This window comes from Pinus tabuliformis, chromosome X (genome assembly GCF_031772625.1).
Source record: "Pinus tabuliformis cultivar Carrire ecotype Pingquan chromosome X, CPIR1, whole genome shotgun sequence".
Lineage (NCBI taxonomy): Eukaryota > Viridiplantae > Streptophyta > Pinopsida > Pinales > Pinaceae > Pinus > Pinus tabuliformis.
Window position 1 is genome coordinate 536,545,765 of NC_142308.1, and position 18,042 is coordinate 536,563,806.

The 18,042-nt window shown below is 36.2% G+C and overlaps 1 protein-coding gene across 1 annotated transcript; it reads left to right on the plus strand.

The window, feature by feature from the left end:
* The first annotated feature begins 8,870 nt into the window (after positions 1–8,870).
* LOC149141104 (ferritin-like catalase Nec2) lies at positions 8,871–12,348 on the plus strand. The gene is made up of 3 exons (XM_089446906.1): positions 8,871–9,264; positions 9,822–10,047; positions 11,515–12,348. Exons 1-3 carry the CDS (start codon positions 8,924–8,926, stop codon positions 11,899–11,901), a joined length of 954 nt encoding a protein of 317 aa, XP_089303032.1. The 5' UTR covers positions 8,871–8,923; the 3' UTR covers positions 11,902–12,348.
* Positions 12,349–18,042: the final 5,694 nt, after the last annotated feature.

The following is an 18,042-nucleotide window of genomic DNA, read 5'->3' on the forward strand; positions in this document are numbered from 1 at the left end:
CAACATTTCTTTCCTTTCCTCTTTCTACATGGGATATGCCACCATTCTCTCTTCATCTGCCTCTGATCATTATCCCATTACCCTCATGCTGGAATCTCAATGCCGCCTTGGGCCCATTCCGTTTAAATATAGCCCTTTGTGGAATGAGATTCCTGCTGTTAGAGAAATAGTCCAAAAAACGTGGAATCAGCATGTAGAAGGGTCACCAGGTTTCATTTGGGAGACCAAGCAAAGAAAAGTCAAGCAGGCCATCAAAGAGTGGGAAAGAGTTAGCTATAAGGAACCTGAGGAGACCAAAAAGAAATTTAAGGGTGATCTAGAGAAAATCCAGAGAACGATAGAAGAACAAGGACTCTCCCAGCAGAGTATGGAACAAGAAAGGAACCTCTACTCTCAACTGAGTCATATAAGCAGGGAAGAAGAATCCAAATGGCGGCTAAAATCTAGGCAACTCTGGCTTCAAGGAGGAGATAAAAATACTGCATTTTTTCATAAGCAAGCCACAGCTCGAAAACTCAGGAACAATGTTTGTTCAATCTTGGATAAGGAGGGCAATCAGCAAAACACTCAAGAGGCCATTAGAAATGCTAGCACAGAGTTCTATAGAGATCTGCTCACTGAAACCAAAGGAGAAGAGAATTATGATGATCTTCTTCAACACCTCCCTAAAGGTCTCACTAAGGACATGAATGATAGCATGAATAAAGAAATCGAAGAGGAGCAAATAAGAAGTGCAATTTGGACTCTGAATCCTGATAAGGTGCCCGGGCCTGACGAATTCCCCATATGTTTCTACAAGGCATTCTGGGGATTAATAAAAAAGGATCTAATCAAGATGATCAGGTGGATTCAGTGGAAGGGCAAGATAGGTGGTTATACTAATGCAACATTCCTTGCCCTCATCCCTAAAGAAAATTGACCTTCTTCCTTCTCTTGGTTTAGGCCTATATCCCTTTGCAATGCTTCTTACAAAATCTTGTCCAAAATCCTGGCATCCAGACTCAAACCTCTCCTCCCCTCTTTGATTTCTGAAAATCAAGAAGGGTTCTTGCCCAACAGACAAATTACTGACTCTATTCTGCTTGTGCAGGAAGCCATCCACTCGTGTCTATCCAGGAAGGAGAAAGGATTCATCCTCAAACTTGACCTGGCCAACGCATTTGATAGAGTTAGACACTCCTTCCTCTTATTTGAGTCGCCCTTCCTCAGTCTTATTTCTGCTTGCATCTCTGGACCTTGGATTTCCCCTCTCATCAATGGAAGGCCGGGTGATGCCTTTCAATCTTCTAGGGGTCTCAGACAGGGCTGCCCCCTCTCTCCTTATCTCTTCATTCTCATGGCTGAATCCTTCATCCAAGCTTTGAACCACAACAGAAGAGTGGGTTTCATTTCAGGCATAAAATTTGGAAATGGAGCTAAGAATATCAACCACTCACAGTTCGTGGACGACACATTGCTCATTGGAGGAGCCTCCACCACCATAGCACGAAGGTTCAAGTCTCTTCTTGACAGATTTATGGAGTTCTCTGGAGGCGTGATCAACCAGCAAAAAAGTTGTATCTATGGATGGAACGCTTCTAACCAGGTCATTCACAACATTGCAAATATCTTTGGAGTCTCTTGCAACCTAGGATGGACTCATTTCTCTTACCTGGGCATGCGAATGAGCCTAGGACCTTTGAAAGCAGGAACCTGGGACAACATCATTGACAAGATGAAGAGGAAAGTTCAGCAATGGGGTTCAATGTGGCTCAACCCAGCAGGCCGTCTCACCCTTCTGAAATCAGGTATTTCCTCTCTACCCCTCTATCGCTTTTCTCTCTTCCAAGCTCCTGCCTCTTTCCTTCACAAAATGGATGTTGTCCTACGACATTTTCTCTGGCAAGGGGGGAAAAACGATAAGAAGAAATTCAACCTTGTCAGTTGGAAACAAGTCATTCAAACTCAGGACAGAGGGGGTCTCGGTGTTAGGTCACCCACTTTCACTAATCTTGCCTTTGGAGGGAAGATAGTTTGGAGGCTCATCACTGGTCCTCCGGCGTGGTGGAAACAGGTCCTGGAAAGCAAATATCTGAACTTCCCCAGGCAGCAGCTCCTAGACTCTGATATCCCCAATAGGGACTCCTCAAAAATTTGGCGACTGTGCAAAAAAGCTATTCCTATGATGACTCAGAATATTTCCAAAGTCCCTAGGGGAGGATCTAGCATAAACATTGGGGCTGATAAAATCTTGGGACAGCAGCCAATAAACAGGCATAACGAAGCTATTCCTATTTTGACTTTCCTCAACAACAGAGGGATCTTTTATCTTGATCAAATCTCCAGATGGGACCCTTTGTCTCACATTTGGCTTGGATGGACGTTTCCAGCTATCCCTAGTGATATTAATTACAGCTTATCCGCACTTCTGTCTCTGCTCCATGGTAAAGCACCCATCAAGAAAAACGAGAAGGACGACTTCCAATGGGACCCCTCAGGATCGGATTACTCTATTCAAGCAGGACATCAGCATATCAGCTATAGCACCCTCCACATGCCATTATGGAATCAATGGAGAATTGTTTGGAAATCTGAGGCGCTGCCTAAAAACAAATTCTTTACATGGACCCTTCTTAAAGGGAAAATATTAACAGCAGAGAACCTGCAGAAGAGGGGTATTAATGGACCATCTCGCTGTCCCAACTGCTGTGGCGCTAAAGAAACCATGCATCATCTTTTTGTCTACTGTACCTATGCTATGGACTGTTGGAAAAACTTAGACCTCATTGACAAGTTACCATGGACTTCCCAACAATCAATAGGGGAAGTGATCCTTGCCTGGAAAACCAGTTGTCCCTGGGGAAATAAGGGAAGCAACCTAGTGAAGAGAGTATGGAATACCCTCCCCTACACCATGCTGTGGAGTATCTGGCTAGCAAGAAACCGGAGAATTTTTAAGGATAAAAATATAGCATCAAGAATTGTCAGCAACAAGGCAAAGAATCTTGCTCTCGAAACCATTTCAGTCAAAACACATAACAACATCGATGTAAAAAAGTGCAGCATAGAGGAAAGAAGCTTCATAAATTACATCCTAGATAAAAACAACAGCATTCAGAAAGGTAAGACAGAGAAAGTCCAACGCAATCAGGAAAACCATCCATGGAAAATCAGGCTAAAGAGGAGGAGTTTGCCAACTCGTTACAGAACTGCAACAGCTACTACCTGTTCTTTGACGGAGCATCTAAGTGAAACCCAAGAATAGCTGGAGTGGGAGGCCTGATCTCTAATGCTAATGGGGAATGCGTTCTCTATTATGAATGGGGTCTTGGGAACTTATCCAACAATCAGGCAGAAGCGTTGGCTCTTTATCACGGATTAACGCAGCTTATCAGGCTTGGAATAAGAATAGAAAAGATTTTTGGAGACTCCTCGGTGGTTATAAGCCTTATGATCCATCAAAAAAAGTCTCCCAACATCCTCCTTCAGCAGGTCATCCAGAGATGCCAGCTCTTGAATCAAACATTGGGCAACCTGCAATACCATCACATTCTCCGTAATCTCAATAAGCATGCTGACCGGCATGCAAACAAGGCCTGCGAAAGGATTATGGGCATTTTATGTTGCAACGCTGTGGTGAGTCATCAACCTCTGCCATGAACCGATTCTCTTTAACTTGCATCAATCCAATCTACCCTGACACTAAGAAGTGGTCTCATCTCCTCCAGACTCCCAACAATTACCTTAAATGCAATAGGAATTGGTGAAGACCCGATTTTCTCAAAGCTCTGTTCCTCTTTTGTTCTATCTCCACCTTCTTTCGCCATACCTTTGCTTATACGAATCTTTTGAAAAGTCTTCATATCATCTTTCGCCCCTATTCGGATCCCCTCTCTTCCCCAAGGTCGACTTTCGACCATCCTGCCCTTCGCATCGTTACCACTCAGCGCCCTATACAGTTCTATTAAATCATTTGATTGCTATTTCGATGATTTCTGGTGGCCAAGAGGTTTTATTTGCATACCTGTTTGTTAACACTCATAGGCAGACAACCAATGCCCTCTATATTATCCAGCACGGGATCCTTCCACTCCCTCACCAACTCGATCATCGGTCCATAAGAGACAGCCAGGCTAAGGAGCTCAAAGCGACCTTGAAGCTTATGAAGAATATCTCCAACAGCAAAATCTCAAATCCCTCAAGCGCCAGTCATAACGAATGTGAAGAAAATCTGGAGGAATATACAGCACATCATCACAATCACATTAGCATAGATCAGAAACGATTTGTCAATGTCAATTTTTGTTGTCCCAATTTGTAAGAATTTATTCCTATCGAGAATTCCTCAAAACAAGAACAAGCAGGATTAATGAGAACTTTCTGCTATGTAACTCCTTAGATCCTGAATTTCTTCTGCATCTATTGTATTTCAGGAGTCCTGACTCCCCTTTTTTTTTCAGAGATTAATATAGCAACCGAATTTGTTAAAAAAAATTAAAAGAAAAAAATCATTTTTATTTTCAAAGTTAACTAACAATACTGAACTATAATATCATTTTTCTTTTCAAAGTTAATTGACAATCTACCAGTGCCTTTAAGGTCGACATCCACAATTAATACAACTAAAATTCATAGTGAGATAATCCCACTTTGACGGGTGCATCTTCCTCTAAAACCCTTACGTTATATCAAACTCTGTAATTAAAAATGTAACTGAGTCTTTCTATAAATATATATATTAGCCAAGAATTCTAGAAACCTTTTGCTTGCAGAACTCTCTTCTAACATAGTGCAATAATATCAACAAAATTTCCAGAATATATCTCATACCTGAGTTGCTTTTAATTAAGTAAGTCCACAGGAAGAGGTCTCCTCTGGTTGTAGCTAGTCAATCCTCTCGACCATGAGATTGTCTATGAGGACCAAAGCTCCCCCCTAGCTTGTTCACAAGACCTTCATTCGTCTTGCAAGTTGCTTGCGCACCACGCTCTTGCTATCTAGTCCTCACCAGACTTAACAAGTGTTTTCCCCCTTTTCTCTGCATGTCTCTACAACACAGTTTTTTCCTCCCCTCACTTCCTTTTCCTGGAAGCCTTACATAGTTAGGGAGGTAGTTACGGTTCCAACCACTGTTTCTTTTAACTTCCTCAAAAGTTACATAATCTCCTCTTCACTAGGAATCATTTCTCATTTTTCAATAAAATAAAAATATTAGTTAATTCAAACAGATAATAACAACAATCCTTCAGATTGTTTTTACTATAATAAATAAAATATTTACGACATTATGGGAGTATTACATCTCTTTTTGCTTCACACAATAAGCGTAATGCTCGAAAAGGTTCAAAAATCTTTGAACCTGTGTATGGAATATCTAAAGCTTCACCCGTCTCTGAAATTCCCGCGAGGGTTCCTAATTTTGAGGTGGTTACAGTTAATGTGAAGCCAGCAAATGCTTTAATTGCCTCTCTTGAATTTTCTAAAAAGAAACTGTCCCCGACGTGAGAATTCACTATGTTGGACAAAGTTAAATAAGTTATTGATCCTTCAATGCTCGTTCCCTATTTTGTCATGAAGGGGAAAGGGTATCATGGGTAGGCCACGTGGAGGTAATTCTCCGCCCTACGACTACATTATCTCATTGGATAGTTTTTTTTGACTACATTTATGACTACATAGATATATTTTATTTATGACTACATTATCTCATTAGATAGTTTTTTTTGTTATTAACATATCTTGAAATATACACCAATATTATTTAACTTGGTATATTAAAATATTTTATTCATCACTCACATTGAATTTTTTTTATCATTAGTAATATTTTGCTAGACATTAAGTTTATATTAAGAATTGAGTGAATAATAGATGTCTTTTTTGTTAAAAAACAATCTCTTTGAGGTGTAAAGTATAGCCAAAAACCATAAAATTTGAGAAAAAACCATAAAATTTGAGGAAAGATTTGCATGTGAGAGATTTGATCCCTCTCGATGTTAGATAAATCTGAGATTAAAATGGATCCAAACTGATTTAATGTTTAAATTATATATATTTTTATGTATAAATAAAAATAATATTTTTTAAAAATAAAATACTCCTATTATTTAGATTATATCATTTGAATTTGTAATTCTAACAAATTTATATTAAATAAAAAATTATTAATAATATAAAAAAAAACAACAATTATTTTAAATAAATTATTTAAAAAAAATAACAATAATTTGATTTTATAAACTTAATTATACATACTATAAAGATGATATTTAAAGAGAATCACAATTGGTAAAAATTTAGAATTTAGAATTTTATATTATTTTTATTTCAACCTTTAATGTTTCCAACCCTAAAGATTTTTTTAGAGATATTTCTAAACGTAAAACCAAGAATCACTCAGTTAGAATTTTATGTAAAATGACTTAGGGTTTTGTTAGGGTTATTTTAATTTTAATTTTAATTTGAATTTGAATTTGAATTTTAATGTGATGGAGTCAACATAATATTACATTACATAATGTCTTACAACATTGTTTCCATACTAAGTTATAAAACATCTCTTGGTGCAATTAGTTAACATGGATATTAAGATATTTAATTACTATTTTGAAGTAAATTTTATAAGTATGATTATACACTTTCATATTCCAAAGTGAAAATACAAGATTTTTCTTAAATTACTTTTAACTACTTTATACTTTTAATTAATTTATGGTTAATAAAGTGAGAGTAAAATATTTTACCACATATTTTTCTTGATAGGTTGTAATATCAACAACTAACAGAGTGGGCATAATGAAAGTGGCATTAATAATGTTTTATAATGCTTTTAATCAAAACTAACCAAATATGTATATTCAATTTTGTACATTTTTAAATTTAGGAAATAATTTTGTTTAAATTTAGGAAATAATTTTGTTTTTTAATTGTAGACAACATCATTTTTATTTAGAGAATGTTTTTTTTTTTCTTAAAAAAAAGAAGACATGTGTCAACTTTGAGGTTGACCAGAATCACGGCCTGGAGCGAGAGGAGATCTAGGATGGGTGGCGCCTTGAGCGAGAGGGGATCTAGGATGGGTGGCCTCCCGAGAAGTCCTGGTTAGGGGGTGCAACCCCCGGAAGTGATGATTGATGCATTTCACTAGTTTCAATCCCACTTCTTCACCCCTGTGAGCATCACCCAATGTAATGAGTGTTAAGTGGACTATTCAAAAATCATGAGAAATTAGTCAGTTACCACTACCTTTCATGGAAATGGTCATAGATGAATGACTTACTTAACCCAATTGAATCCCAAAATGGTATCTAATATAATGCACTGCCAAAACCCCCGATACTTAATTTTTAATTTGTTAATGTAATTATTATTTTATTATTTTGAATATAATGTTATGGGATAGCTGGCATACTAGGTTACTCAACTCCTCTAATTTTGAACATGTGACCCTAACACATGCCCTTAACCATTATGCTCACTCAAGGTATATATAATGCAAATAAAACATATCAAAAAGAAAAATGTAATGAGCATAAATGTATGAATTTTAAAAATTCTAATAAAATAAAAAACTAACAAGACTTTATCATTTAAATTTTTTTATATAAAAATAAAATTTTAATACATCATAAAAATTATTTATTTTATATTTTACATTAATAAATATTTATAATGAAAAATCAAATTACCTATATAGTCAAAACCTACCGCCCTGAGGTGGAATTAATTTAAATTCAAATTTTATTTAAAATCCAAAATTTGTTTTCAACCAATCTTAAAATATATTATAATAAAAGGACACATTTTATTTGAAGGTCGTAGAAATTATACAGAAAAATATGTCCATTCAACCTCGACGGGGGAGATATTTCAAAAGAGATGCGCATTGACAATTTAGATAGATTAGCTCCATACACCAAAATCAGAATGTACACACGTGACTCACTGAGTTTGTGTTCTCCTTTAATACGTTTGTTCACTGTGACGACAGATGTGTAGATTTATATTCAATTTACTGTTAGAGTACGGGATACTGCAAGTACGGGACATTCAAGAATGACCACCTCATTTAGATAAACTATTTGGAAATTTTTTAATGATGATCACCTACCTGATAGAAATTGATAGTTAATTCAGAATTGGAAATTTTTTAAGCAGTTGTCTATAACGCGATTTTTGAAAGTTTTTCTGGCGGTTTTTTCGGTCGAAATCCGGCAGGAATTTATTGGAATCGCAAGTTTGATAGCTAGTTTCTGCACAATGAAAGCGTCCCAAGAGTTTTTCAGGGTGCTGAATCCAAATATGCAGTTAAAAAACCATTTTAACTGCAACAAATCAAGATTTAACCTCAATTTCTTCCAACGGATTCCGTCACCGAAATCTCCAAAAAATCACATTATAAACAACTCCATTTTTTAATGATGATCACCTACCTGATAGAAATTGATAGTTAATTCAGAATGGTCTCACATTATTTATGTGAATCAAATTTCAAATTGAAACAAATACATTTTAAAGTCGTAAAATTTATCGAATCAAATTTCAAATTTCAAATTGAAACAAATACATTTTAAAGTCGTAAAATTTATCCAAATCTGCAAGTCGTTATAAACATCTAGAAATTGTGAGCTCGTAGATGTATCCAAATTCGCAATATGTTCTAAACATCTAGAACATAGAAAGTGTCCAGACAGCGATGTAAGGTTGAAGAAATTGAAGATACACACACATACGTTAGTTACTCCGAAACTATTGGCCATGTGCACCACTTACGACCTCTAAACTATTGGCCATGTGCACCACACCACCTCTTACTACTCCCGGGACGGGACGGGACGGTATATGCTCCTCCCCCTGCATATTTATATTCCCCTGCACTGCTCCTCTATTCATTCATTACACACAAATTATTCTGTTTTATTCTCTTCTCCTCACCAAAATCAAAATGGCTCACACAGTACTTCACCTACCTTTCTTTTTCATCATACTCTTCTTATTATCATCCCAAGCTTCATCAGAACACGATCACTTGCCAAACACCGAGGCTGGCTACAAGCCCGGACCAGTTCCTGCCGTAGATGTAGATTCTCTTGAGTTTCCTCTAAATTTAGAGTACTTGGAAGCCGAGTTTTTCCTCTGGTCGGCCTTGGGTTATGGCCTGGATCATGTTGCACCGGAGCTCGTAAGCGGTGGACCACCTCCCATAGGGGCAAAGAAGGCTAACCTGGACCCTTTGGTGCGCGAGATCATAAAGGAATTTGCGTATCAAGAAGTTGGTCATATCAGGTATGATTGTAGATTTTGAAAAGGAGTTGTCTATAATGCGATTTTTTGGAGATTCCGGTGACGGAATCCTGCGGAAGAAAGTGAGGTTAAATCTTGATTTGTTGCAGTTAAAATGGTTTTTTAAGTGCATATTTGGATTCAGCACCCTGAAAAACGCTTGGGACGGCTTGATTATGCAGAAACTGGCTATCTAACTTGCGATTCCAATAAATTGCTGCCGGATTTTAACCGGAAAAACCCACCGGAAAACCTTCCAAAAAATCTCATTATAGACAACTGCTTTTGAAAATGTTTTGAAATTTAATTGTAATAATAGATTTTGAGAATTTAATAAATCAAATCGAAAATCAATTAATTAATTTTTAAAATCTCTAATTAAATAAAATATTATTTTCAATAAAATTTAAAATCATTTATGTCGTAGAATGTGAGATCAATTATATTTTAGAATTTGGAGTTGGATCAAAATTTATTTCGATTACTGGAAATAATGTTATATTGAATTCAATTAATGGTTGTTGTTTTTAATTTGATTTTATGTATACAATGCAATGCAGGGCTATAAAGAAAACTGTGCATGGATTTCCTAGACCTCAACTCAATCTCACCGCTGCAAATTTTGGCACTATCATGAACGCCGCACTGAATACAACTTTGAAACCTCCTTTTAATCCGTATGCTAACTCTGTCAACTATCTCCTTGCAAGTTACGTTATTCCCTACGTTGGACTTACTGGCTACGTGGGCACCAATCCCCAGCTCCAATCAGCGACTGCTAAGCGGGTAAAGAAGAATGCTTAATTCATTCATTGATTTTGATTTTGGTTTTATATAAGAAGAAAAAATCAATATAGAAAAAAAGGAAAGAAATTATTTTAAATTTTATAAGATTAAAGATAGTTTATGGGACAGATTGTTTTTCTATCTCATTTTGTATTTAGTCTTTTTCTTGAGATAGATTTTTTTCCATATGGTTTTTGTATTCTGTCTTTTTCCTCCTATAAAGGCTTACAATAAATGCCTTTAGCTTCTCGACAAACCCTATCTGCATAGATTATCCTAAGAGCTAGCTACCATAATATCTGCATAGCTTTCCCTAGTGTCTTTGAAGGCCATTGTTTTTTTGTCTAGCTGCCAAAGTATCTGCATAGCTTTCCCTATTGTCTTTGAAGACCAATGTTTCTTTGTTTCCACCTTTCCATAAGAGCAAAAAATACATACTCTTTCCTCCCACATTTTTTTTGGCCTTTTCACAACCGAGTTGAATGGAGTTGATGAGAATTAGTCCTTAACTGAGCAATAAGAATTTTGGCTCTCCAAGAAATATTGGGCCCTATGTACTCTTTTTGTTGATGATTATGAGTGGGATTAAAGTCTTCAAAATAGTACTTTTCCTTTCTCCCTAGCTCCTTATCCCCTATGAACTCCTTTTGTTGATGATTATGAGTGGGGCTTAAGTCTTCAAAATAGTACATTTTCTTTCTCCCTGGCTCTTTATCCCCTATGTACTCTTTTTGTTGATGATTATGAGTGGGAATAAAGTCTTCAAAATAGTACCTTTTCTTTCTCCCTAGCTCCTTATCCCCTATGTACCCCCTTTTTTTATGATTATGAGTGAGATTAAAGTCTTCAAAATAGTACTTTTTCTTTCTGTCTAGCTCTTTATCTAGCTCTTTATCTAAGTATACTTGTTAAACTTATTCATAATAAAAAAATTGTCTCTTTACTTTTTATGGGACATATGTTCAAGTAAATACTTCATTTACTAAACCATATTTATAAAACACATGTTCAAATAAATATATGAATAAATATTTTATTATATATATAAGTATTTTATTGTCAAGTGAGTGGTAAGATGGATCATCTTGTTGAATTGAGGCTTATGTGATCCATGTCAAGTTTATGAGAGATTTTTCGGCGTAAATTACATGATATTTCATTTGTGGTCGAACCAACAAGTGTGGTTCATCATCTTGACGATGAACCACACTTGTTGGTTCAAAATGCGTCGACAAATGAAATATCATGTAATTTATGCCGGAAAATCTCTCATAATAAATCATCTTCTTGATTATTATCATCATCCCTATTGAGCTTAGATTTTTGAGTTATGACATGTCTGTTATCTTAACTGAGAACTTTTTTGTAATGTTGTCCGTGTAACCAAATTACCTCCCGCTAATTCTTAGTAGGTAGCAAGATGTTTCTAATTTAAGTATTTTATTTTTGTGTATATAACGTTTATAGTTGGTGGCGGGGCTTCTTGGAGTGGAATCGGGTCAAGACGCCGTGATACGTGCTTTGCTGTACGAAAGGTTGTTTGAGAAGGTGGCGCCATATCCATACACAGTGGCAGAATTCACGGACAAGATTTCTATTCTTAGGAATAAGTTGGGGCACACCGGAATTGCCGACGAAGGCCTGTTTGTCTCACGTGCTCTGGGAGCAGAGGGGAAGGTGAAAGGCAACATTCTTGCGGGCGATGAATACTCGGTTTCATATGCGCGCAGCCCTGCCCAAATTCTGAGGATTGTCTATTCATCTGGTAGTGAATCATCTCCTGGAGGGTTCTACCCTCGTGGTGCTGATGGAAGGATTGCGCGCCAATACCTCTCCAAGAAAACGCACAGCTAATTTATTAGAGTTGCTACTATTGGTTACGGGCTTTGCCGATGCCATTCTATTATTACGTCATGTACCATCCATCGTCTGTGTGTGTGTGTGTTCTTGTTTAATTTGTATAGGGAGCAGGTGGTCAGTTGGAAGTATGATCTGCAAGTAGATTTATATAGGGAGTAGGTGGTCAGTTGGAAGTATGATCTGCAAGTAGATTTGATATGAAAATCAATAAGGGAGATATTGATGAAGTAGATAAATAAGGACCTTTTGTCCATGTATTTTTCATAATTTGAATCTCCAGATGATCAGCACAAAAATGTGATGTAAAAATGTTAAAAGGTTATAGCGATAAAAGGTACTTGTTTATTGCTCCATTCTTTAGTGGGGCTTCTGGCTTTTCTCCATATTATTTGTAATTATTTCAAAATAAATATTAATTATTATGGTAAAGTTTTTACCACATTTTGGGTTTGAGAATATATAACAATTTTATCTCAATGAATGAATTTTATTTTTAAGTTTATTTGGTGTTATTTTAATGTAAAGATAAGATTACATTGGTTGTTTGTTCGTTTTGTTTGTTATGATTGAGTATACAAATATCAAATTTCCTTATAAAAAAAAATATTATAAATAAATAAGTTAAGTAAAGTTAGAAAAGAATTAACATCATAAGTAAACAAGTTATGCTGTAAATTTATTAATATTAGTTTATTTTATTTATGTTATATTTTTTATTATTTATTTTGTTTATGTTATATTTTTTATTATTTATGTTTGGTTTTGTTAATTGAATTTGTAATAGGAAAAGCATTCATTTGTGTTATACATATGAAGAAAATTAGTATATATTCTTTAGGTATCATTTTTTTTCTATATAAATAATATAGATTTTTTTTTGAGGTGAAATACTTGTATATATTCTTTCTTCAATCACACTTATACTTGTATTTGCAATTTCTTTCATCATGGTGTGCTTATTTTATATGGAGTCTTTGATACTAGGGAAAATATAGGCATTAAATGAATAGATATATGTATATCTCTTTTGATGGTGTACTTAGTATTTCCCCAAACACATCCTCAAACTCCTGCAACATTGGTAAGGCCTTAATGATTGGAACTTTAGTCTTGGTTGGCTCTTCCATGTGAGTTACATACAATTGGCATCCATTTTTTAATCATCTTTTCAACTATAAGGATGAATTCTTCCTTATAGAAATGGGAATTCCTTTCAATGTACTTTGTTTTCCTCCTTCATCAATTCAAGTAAAAGTCCTCTTATGACAATCTACGATGGCATGATGTGCATCGAACCAATCCATTCGAATAAGGATGCCATATGATCCAAGTGATATGATGTTCAAATCTACATTAGTGGTAATCTCCCTTTTGGTTCTAGTAGCTAATTAAAGGTCAACCAAAATTTCTTATGCTTAATTCTCTTCAAATGAAATGTTTCAACTAAACTGCGGGCAATGTAATTATGACTTGCTCTCGAATCAATTAAAATGGCAATAGGATAATGTGTAATCTTACTTTGTATTTCAATTATGATTGATTCATGATCTATCATGATCTAACTATTGATCATCCAAGGCTCCATATATTTTTGGAATGTTCCTATCCTTATCTTCCACTATGGTTGCCTCATGGTAGGTTGTGTGTAGTCCTCATTATATATCTCTTATGAGCACAATCTATAGACATATGATCTCAATTACAACCCCAACATCTAATTGGCTGCCTTGCCCTCTTTCCTAGATATTTCATCATTTTGGATCCACTCTGAACATATTGACCTTGTTGATATGTATTAAAATTGTTCTTGAAGAAAGGAGGTTTGAATCCTCTCTTCTTTTGATCTAACTTTTCCTTCCTCTTATATTTTAAAGGCTATTGAAAATCTACTTTGTCTTTGTTTTTTCTCATATAATTATTTGGCCTACCTAATGATCTCTTCTAAAGTTGTGGGTTCATTAAATTAGATCATTTCTTTGCAAAATGATGGCATTTCACCTAGGAAAGTTTGTATATATCAACCAAATATAAGGACAAGCAACTACAAGGATTAGTCAAATTTGCAATGTAAGTCAGTTGACTACTAGTTGAGTTAACTCACCAAGTGTACTTAAGTAGTTACAACTACTTGCCAATTATTTCCAGGTATAAATACACGAGATCATGAATGTAAATGTAGACTTATATTGGTTTGGTATTTTCTTTCGTTTTTGTATCTAGAGGAATCGACAATTGGACCAATCTCATACTTACGTGACACGGGGTCAATTCCAACTGCTACCACTATAAACTCTAGTTGTGTATGTATGCCCGGCTCCAACCTTCACTCGTTTTCTAGCTGCTACTAGAAGGGAGCTCCAACCCCCTGGCTCTTGTACATGCTGATCCATTTACTATTACATATGCGCTAGCCTATAGAAGGCTCCAACCTTCACTCATTTTTTCAGCTACTACTAGAAGGGAACTCCAACCCACTAGCTCTTGTACTGGACGATATGTTTACCAATACATAGGCGTTAGCCTACATAAGGCTATGACCTCCTCTCTTCCTCCAGGGACCACGTTCCATAAATTTTAAGATTAGATACTCCTCGAACACAACACCAGAATCTAAAGGCCTCATTTCATCCAATTTTCATATTGGACCCATCAATAACATTGAAGTTCAAAATCAGTCACCACTGCAATACAATAAATCACTGAAAACCATCATCGCTGAAGCAAATAACAATCAATCAATTTGAAGATTCAAAACACTGTCACCAAAACACAGTCACAAGAACACAGAGGAGAACCCAGAATTCTGCATTAACAACCATAACGAACTACAACTTCAAGTATCATATTTCAAAATGTATAGGCTACTTGGATGTGATGAACCAATGTGTACACATGCTTTTATCAATGTGAGCCAACGTACAGAGCTACAAATACTAAATTAAAAACTTCACAGCTATTCCAGAATTCAGTCATAACCAGATCATAACATTTATGTAATAAAACATGTGTCAGTATTCAGATCTAGACTATCCATGATCAGACCACATAATGATAATTCATTTCGGGCCTTATGATTGCGATCCATCATCCATCATCAACCCATAGGTGCATCCTTAGTTCAGATCAAGCAGAGCATTAGAAGCCCATAACCTGCATATTTTTTTTTGATCTCACTCTTCATAAGATATTCATTAGTTGCACACGTTGGCTTAGTGACCTTTTCCTCCTTATATAGTTAGATCCTTTGTTAATACCTTAAACCAAAACAACATAGGACCAATATCTTGGACCAAATACCTAGGGTCAATAGCTCAGACCAAATACCTTAGACCAAAATACCTTGCACCAAAACCTTGGTTTTCCAACATGTACATGATTTTCTTCCTCTGGGAGTGTGTGTATATGTATACACTCCTTTTGTTCTATTAATCCTCACGTATATGCTACTTGGACAAAGTGAAACTGTGTATACTTCTTAAACCACTCTCTTTCTTCAATCTCTGGCATCTGATCTGTAAGTTGACATGTTGCACTATGAAGTGTCATTTGAGTGAGTTCCCATAATGCCAACATTCTCCCCCTTTGGACTTGATGGCAACAACAACAACAAGACACTCTCCCCCTTTGGACTTGATGGCAAAAAAAACACCAAGACACTCTCCGCCTTTGACGTCAAGGGAAAAGGGTAGACCAAGCTATTTGCCCCCTTTGATATACTTTATGTTGTCCATGCTCCCCCTAGGTACATGCTGAATTCTCTGATTAAGCTCCCCCTTTGTACATGCTGAGATGCACTAAATCATCCATGCTTCCCTTCAGCACATGCAGAGTCTCAAAAAAATATTTTTCAAAAGAATAGCATGACTTTATAACTCAACTAAGTGAGTATGACCTTCCTATGACCAATGAATCATGCATACATCAATTTCCCAACCAAGTGGAGATACACTAATTTTGACTCATCCACCCAACCAAGTGGGGATATACCAAATGTTTATACATGACTGAAATAGAAATTATTACAACATCCTTCCCATGCATAGTGGGGTTACAAATTAGATCTTTTCGTAACCTTTACATCAAATAATATACATGACATTTATAACAAGTACCAATAATCTAAACAAGACCATGATAGTCATCAACAACTATCATATATGAACTACACCATTGGCATCTTACAATAGCATCAATATCAAAAGCATGTATACTTCCATCATCAAAAGAGCCACCTGAATCAAAACAACTAGCGGATCAAGAAATATAAGCATCTTAATGTACTAAGATCTTCTAACATAATTCCAACAATGCATTATTAGAAGCATATTCTCCCCTTGAACCTGTGCCAAATGTTCATTGTTAGATCTGATTGTTGCAAATATTAGTAAGAATCATCAAGGAATTATCATCAATTAGATATAGATCAAATTTTTAACAGCTCATGAGCACCAACACATTTCCACATATCATCAGTAGATTGTAATGTTCATCAAACAGAGTAGATAATTGACTGAACCATATCAAACCCTTTTTCTTGAGATTGTCCCACTGCTTTTTCCTCAAACCAACATATACACGACTGTGCAGCTTCGAACTGACATATATAGGGAATTGTCTTCATGAAACTTGCGTATGAGATTTAGAACACTGAAGTTTCAGACTTTCAGCTCCCCCTAAGTCTCTTATGCCTGTACACTGTGCTATGCCACATCTTTCTGACTGTACTTCCTTCTTCTTCCATATCTTCCAGTGTGATGATGTTTTGTCCTTTTGGTATGGTTCCCAAAATTTTCTCCTGCATTCCTTTTCTATATGTCTAAACTTCTCATGCATTGTTAGAAAATTATTATATTATAGAGAAATGGAACACATATAATATTGCATAAAGATAAACACAGAAAATGCAGAGAGACACAAATATACGTTGTTCACCTAGTTTGGGCTACGTCCACCTCGAACAGCCAGTCCTTCCTTTCTATTATCCAGCAAAATGAAGAGACACAACATACAATAGATCTGTTGTAATATCCTCTATTTTCTCTCACAATCTCACCTCTCTATTTCTCGCTCGAAGCATACACATCTATTACACAACCTCAATACAATGCCCTCATACAAAGAGAGGGGTTGCCTTCTAGGGCAAAAAGCCCTAAACTAAACATAAGTTCTACCACCATATCATCCGCCTAATGAACGGCCTAGATTGACTAGAAATTACTATACTTTTACAAGGAAATTTTACATCTATTTTTACCTTTTGGGGGCGTTGTCTGCGAAGCCCCCACCAGGGGACCGCTGGCCCCCAGAACCCCGAGTCGAGGGGGATCGGCCCCCTTGAACCCCCGTGGGGGGAACAAGTCACCCCTGACCCCCCCACGTGGAGGGGTGTACAAACTTCATGGGGTATACATTCATCTGAAAAAAAGACCTCTAAATAATCATGCTCCACACCCAACAATCTCCCACTTAGAGAATGATTGTAGAAACTCCACTGCTGCTTGGATTGCTAGACAATGATTCCTCTTTGGACCTGGCTGTTTTTCATCTTCAACGTCATCCTTGAAGACCAATTGAAACTGAGCATATTCTCAATTTCTCCCTAGTTAAAACTTTTGATAGCATATCTGGAGGATTCTGGTTAGTTTGTATATTTTCCAGCTTCAACTCTCCATCTACCAACACTGATCGTATGAAATGGTACTTGAGTTGTATGTGTTTAGTCCTGGAATGCAATGCTATGTTCTTTACAAGATGAATGGCACTTTGGCTATCACTGTATAATGTGCCTATATCATGCTCCTTACCTAATTCACCCATAAACCTTTGTAACCAGATCATTTCTTTACTAGCCTCTGTAGCAACAACATACTCTGCTTTTATTGTGGAAAGTGCAACAACACTTTGGATTTTTGAAACCCAACTCATAGTTGTTCCACCTATAATAAATACATATCCTCTAGTGCTCCTCCTATTATCTTTGTCACCTGCCATATCTGCATCAACATATCCCTGTAGAGAAACGTTTGAACCACCAAAGCATAATGCTTGATTTGTGGTACCTTTCAAATATCTGAGAATCCATTTCACTGCGATTTAATGTTCCTTTCCTGGATTGTTCATGTACCTGCTTACAAC

What these genes read in the sequence shown, in the direction of transcription:
- LOC149141104 (XM_089446906.1), top strand. Translation starts at nt 8,924, where the DNA reads ATGGCTCACACAGTACTTCACCTACCTTTCTTTTTCATCATACTCTTC. An exon ending in CAAGAAGTTGGTCATATCAG is followed by an intron (nt 9,265 to 9,821) that starts GTATGATTGTAG and finishes AATGCAATGCAG; the next exon opens with GGCTATAAAGAAAACTGTGC. An exon ending in AATCAGCGACTGCTAAGCGG is followed by an intron (nt 10,048 to 11,514) that starts GTAAAGAAGAAT and finishes TAACGTTTATAG; the next exon opens with TTGGTGGCGGGGCTTCTTGG.